The following is a 6000-nucleotide window of genomic DNA, read 5'->3' as shown; positions in this document are numbered from 1 at the left end:
TTATCTTGCATAAGTAAAACCCAAGTACATCAAGTAACATCATCAACAAAATAGTGAGAAAAAAACGCAAACCATAATGGGTAGAAATTTTATGATGTTCCCAAACATCAAAATGTAACAAATCAAAGGCAGAATATGTTTTTTTAAACGGGAAAATACTACAATTATGAGAAAAAGTAGTATTATTCAAATGCAATTGATCATCTATAAATTTAAAATGAGAAAATGAAGAATGACGTAGATGTAAATGCCACAAATCATGACTGAGATACTTGATGAAGTGAAGATTTGATTGGAGATGAACAAATATGATAGAGACCTCCGAATTGTTTATCCGAGCCAATCATCTTCCCCACGCCAATTCCTGCATAACACAAGAAATGACTGCAGCCTTTCATTCAGTTATAATAGAAGCTTTGAATATTATATGATACGTATCTCTACTAACGAGAATCCATGAATTAGAAGTAACATTGTTAATGGATAATGCATGTAACGCCCCAAGCCCACCGCTGGCAGATATTGTACTCTTCGGATTTTCTCCTATTCTCTCAAGGCTTTAAAATAAATTTGCTAGGGAAAGGTTCCCGGATCTTTATAAATGGTGTTTCATTCTCCTTCCCACCCACCGTGGGATATCACATCATTTACGAAATATCTTTATTTTATTTTATTTTATTTTTTTTATTTTTTTGTGTGCATATTAGACGTGTCATACCAAAATGACAACCAAATCTGGTCATCTTCATTATCTTTGGTCAAACATAAGCCGGTGGAACATAAGCCAAATCTACCATTTTTGTCTTTCTTTACGTTTAAGGTTTTCTCTAAATATATGAACTTGAGAAATTTCAACTTTGTGTTCGTAAGTTATCTTGACATTATTATCGAGCTTCAAATAAATTATTATAATTTTCTCGAGGCATAGGATTCTCTTACATACTTGTGAGAAGGAATAAATTTATATACGGGATGGGTAGAAGAAGTTGTAATATTTGGCTCGATCCATGATCTGAAACGACGCTACGGGATATAATATATTGAACAACTACACCAATTCTAAAGATCCATAAGCTTAATTGCAGATCCGGCACAACAACAAAAATGTTTACGTTGTTTGGTCTTGGCAAAAAAATATACAATAGTATCTTTGTATTGTATTCGGCTCAATCCTTTTAGTAAAAGATTGGACCGAGTTTTGTTTGGTACTGTATTTTTTTTTTAATTTTTATTTTATTTTATAAATATTGTGTTTTCTAATCCAATGAAATGGTATTGACTTCGATAATGCATGTTTGAATGTGTTTCCATACTTTATTTATTCATTTCTAAAGCGGTAGGAAGCATTTGAGATATTAATAACTTTTCCTTTTCCTTTTCCTTTTAATATAACATTACATAAGACTTTTTAGATAAGATTATCCAAGAAAAAAGAAAATTAAATTAGGATTTTATTGATGAATTAGGCGAGACGCGTGAAGGACACAAGCTGCTTGGAATGCTCCCATTTCTTCTCCAACACGACGGCCTGATATTGCGCATCTGAACTCCCATCCTTGACCTCGATAACGAGGCGATAGTTGATTCCAGAGGCGACTTGTGATTCGCCGCTAACAACCCTCTTGTATACGAGGCTGTTTTTGGATTCTAAGTTGTTCTCTTTCACAGCGAACTTTCCGATCTCTTGAATTTGCGGATCATTCACGTTTGCAATCGGCTTCCAAAAGCCGACTTGATTCTCGTTTTGAGCGATGGCTAGGATCGGGAGGAGAAGGACGAGGAAGAGTGAAGCGGAGTAGGATTTCATCGTAGGCGTAGAGGGAGCGGGTGAATGAACAAATGATAGAAAGGAAAGTTTTGGTGAGGAGTGTGGTGTGTTAGAGCAATTTATAAAGAATTTGGTCGTAAGGGATTCCAAATCATACTTATGGTAACCTAACCCTACTTTTTGTTTTTTCCTAGGATTAAGAGACACCGTTTCTAAAATTTACCATGTTCCAAAAACAATTAAAAAGAATGTTTTGATATTTATTTATTTATTATTTTTTAAAAAATAATGATTTAAAAAGGTTATACTTAACTCCTAAGTTTTGAGTTTGGTTTGTATTTAGGGTTTAAGTTTGACTTCCAACTTCCACTAATGTTAAATTTAGTTTGAAATTATTTTTAATTTATTTTTGCATCACTATTAAAATTAATTACAAAATGCTATTTCATAATATTTAAAATATCAATTTAAAAGTTCAAAAACTAAATTAAAATAGGATAGCACACGGCCTAAATATTTCAAAGAATATAGGGGTCATGAAAAATGTAAATTCATGCAACAATGCTCTAGGAACCTATGATTAAAACATCCTAGGGGTGACTCAAGTCCAAATTAAGTTGGATGTGTATTACTTTTCTACATACGACACACACGTGCGAGCGTGAATTTTCAGGTGGTTTGCACCTCCCTGAACCCATCATAGTCGAGCTAGTTGTCCGTAACAATGTCTGGAAGTCAGTAGACCCTTGAGTGTCGTATTTGACAAGTAAATTCAAAACTTAAATGTTGTCATGGACTTATATTTGCATAATTTATTTCAAACATCATGGATGAAATGATAATTATGTAGTTGAAAAAAAAAAACCTCTTATCAATGTTTTGAAATAAAATGTTATTCATACTAAAAAAAAAAAAACTATCTTTTTCTCATACTAGGGTCGGTCTCCAGTCTTAGACTACTATGGATGTGTAGTACTTTTCTACACACGACCCACACGTGCGAGTGTGAATCTTCAAGCGGCTTGCACACCCACTGGACCCTCTCTAGTCAAGCTAACTATTTGTAGCGACATCCAGAGGTCAGCAGAACCCCTGGTGTCATGCTCTCCATGAACACCCTCATCATCATACTATGTGCGCCTGCACTCATCGTCTCTAGGGAAGTATCCCTATGCTTATGTAGACACAACATGCATGAGGTCCCTTTAGTTCTCATCTTAACATCTCTTCTGACACAACCCTAGTCACATCTCTTTGTTACGTTTAGTAAAACATGCTCGTTAGATATTTATATTAATATCAATTTCATAGTATTAGGGTTATATCCTAGATCGATTTATCAACTTGATGCAATATGACTTCATCATCATATAGCATGCTTAATATGGAAAACATCAACATATTAAGATAAACGTCATGCAAACACATCATACTCATCATAACGCCATTAAGTGAATTAAGCATGTCAAGTACGTCATACATCGTAATATAACTCACGTACATCATCATACATCATAGCTCATACATCACCACATAACTAACATACGATATCATAAGATACAACTCATACATCATCGTAGCTCATACATCATAAACATAAATACACATGCGTCATCGTACATCATCTCAATCAATCATAATTGTAACTCATATAATTTCTAGTATATCCTATAGTAAGGCCAATTCCTTGATTAGCTTAGGCTAATGTCACCAATTTATATTTGATGAAAGTTTGATATTGTCCTTTTTATCGAAGGCAGCCTATATGAACCCATCACATCAATTTTAAGTTCAATTCTTTACATTTTACAATAGTCCATATATTAGACTACATGCGAGCACCAGACTCTTTGCATGAGTAGAGTGTATGAGCTATTTTATTTATATATGAGAAAAACAAAATGGGATATATGAAATTGATTAAACTATCTTTTATTGTCCGTATAATTAAGTAGCTGAATAATGTTTGAAAATTTTGTATGTGTACTGCCAACCAAACTCGACGAGAGCATATAAGTAGGTGGGTTATTAATATACTCACTCTTGCTACATTTCATGTTTTCAAGTGAGTAGTATTCATGGTGGGGGTATGCTAGGTGACACAATCGCACTTTTGAAGACAGCGGACTAGCGATTGTGTGACATTCACTTTCCAGCGACAAGTGAGCTAAGTCAATTTGTTTTTGCGTCGCCTACGGCCAAGCGACGTATGATCGAGCCTCTAGCCTCAGTTTTAAAAGAAGGTTTTAAAAAACGAGGGTAGAGAGAGATTTTTGAAAGAGACGTTATATAAGCAAGCAAGAGAGAGATAACGGCTTAGCATATATAACCTTGGGTAGGGAGAAGTTGACAACTAGTCATATCCCCCTATAACACATTCTGAGACATTTCATGTCTGGCAGGCCTAGACATGATATTTTTGAGGCGTCAGACGCCCTAGAACTACAAAAGTAAAAACACTAGGATGAAAAGACATGACAAGGGTTTGGCTTGCCATGGGCATGCGGCCATGGGCAACACGCCTTGGACGAGCATGACCGTGACATCCTCCCCCACCTAATTGGTTGATGTTCCTGTCAACCGACTACTTTCAAACCTTGCGATGTGGGTGGCGGCGGAGTTCATATCTTTGGCGCATTCCCAGCTGGTTTCCTCTGTAGGGAGATTCTTTCATTTGACAAGGAATTCACGAATCATCCGTACAGGGTCTTCCTATCTTCCTAACCCTGTCGGCCAGGATCTCCTCTACTTTTTTTGTTTCTTTTTGCCTCAGATCGATGCTAGGTCTCGTGATTGCATTTCGTTGGTCGTCGTCTGGGTAAGGGTGGTATGGCTTCAAGTTGCTCACATGAATTACTGGGTGGATTTTCATCCATGCAGGTAGTGCAACTCGGTAGGAGGTAGTCCCGATCTTTTTAAGGACTTCAACTAGGCCTTCATATTTTCGAACTAGTCTCTAGTCCTTTCGGCTGCGAAATCTGATATGTTCTGGTTTCAGCTTGATGAGAACTTGATTTCCTGCTCGAAATTGAAGGGGGCGACGCTTCTTGTTCGCCCACTTTTTCATATGCTTGGAAGCCTTCTCTAAATATGCCCGGGCTATATCTGTTGCCTGCTTCCATTCTCTTGTGAAGTTGTGAGTTTGAGGGTTTTTTCCTGCATAAGAATGATCAATAATATGAGGTAAGGCCGGTTGTCATCCACTTACAATTTCGAAGGGACTCTTTCACGTAGACGAGCTGGTTTGACAATTGAAGCAAAATTGAGCGACATCTAATAGTTGTATCCAGTTCTTCTGGAGAGTGTCGACGAAGTGACGTAAGTATTCTTCGAGCAAGCAATTGAACCGCTCTGTCTGTCCATCGGTTTGAGGGTGATAACTCAAGGAGATGTTTAAGGTTGTTCCCAAGAAGGCGAATAACTCAATCTAGAATGTCGTAATGAATCTATCATCCCTATCACTGATGATGCTCGACGGAATGCCCCATAATTTTACATGTGTTCGAAAAATAGTTTGGTTGTGAGTTCGGCTGAGCATAATTTGAGAGTGGGGATGAACGTCGCATATTTTGAGAATCGGTCTACGATAACCAAGATAGCGTCATATTCCCTGACTTTTGGGAGGTGTGTTATGAAGTCGAGAGATACACTTTCCTAGGGTCTTGTCGGCACAGGTAGAGGTTCCAAGAGTCCTGAGACTTTGGCTTTCTCGACTTTGTTCTGTTGACAGATGAGGCACGTCTTGGTATATTGCATGATGTCGTCTCGCATGTTTGGCCAGAAGTACCCCTTTTTTATTAGGGCGTATGTTCTTTGCCACCCAGGGTGTCCGGCCCATAAGGTATCATGACATTCCTGAATGAGCTTCTTCCTCAGTTCTCCCGTTCTTGGGACATACAATTTGTTTCCTTTTGTCATCAGAAAGTCTCCCTCAACCCAAAACTGTCGTGTTTTCCCAGCTTTAGCTAGTTCGACGACAGCTTTGGCCGATGGGTCTTTGTGTAAATGTTCCTTGATGATGTCGCGCATTGATCCATCGATCTTACTTGAGTGAATATGGGCTAACATGCACAGGGCCGCATGTTCGCCCTTCTGACTCAGTGCGTCGGCTGCTTGATTACTCTTTCCTGCTTTGTGTTCGAACTTGAAGTCGAATTCAGCCAACGAATCCTGCCACCGGGCTTGTTTTGCCGTCAATTTTGGTTGATCAAAGAAGTGGCAAATGGCGCTGT

General features: G+C 37.9%; 1 protein-coding gene across 1 annotated transcript; it reads right to left on the bottom strand.

The window, feature by feature from the left end:
* Window positions 1–1455: 1455 nt before the first annotated feature.
* Window positions 1456–1856, bottom strand: LOC111466475 (cysteine proteinase inhibitor 5-like). Its single transcript, XM_023111142.1, has one exon. The coding sequence runs from the start codon at window positions 1805–1807 to the stop codon at window positions 1463–1465; it is 345 nt and encodes a 114-aa protein (XP_022966910.1). The 5' UTR covers window positions 1808–1856; the 3' UTR covers window positions 1456–1462.
* Between the last annotated feature and the right edge of the window lie 4144 nt (window positions 1857–6000).

This window comes from Cucurbita maxima, unplaced genomic scaffold (assembly GCF_002738345.1).
Source record: "Cucurbita maxima cultivar Rimu unplaced genomic scaffold, Cmax_1.0 Cma_Scf00031, whole genome shotgun sequence".
NCBI classification, from domain to species: Eukaryota; Viridiplantae; Streptophyta; class Magnoliopsida; order Cucurbitales; family Cucurbitaceae; genus Cucurbita; species Cucurbita maxima.
The sequence above is the reverse complement of the archived record's forward strand: the minus strand, read 5'-3'. Positions and strand labels throughout refer to the sequence as shown.

What these genes read in the sequence shown, in the direction of transcription:
- LOC111466475 (XM_023111142.1), bottom strand. Translation starts at nt 1,807, where the DNA reads ATGAAATCCTACTCCGCTTCACTCTTCCTCGTCCTTCTCCTCCCGATC.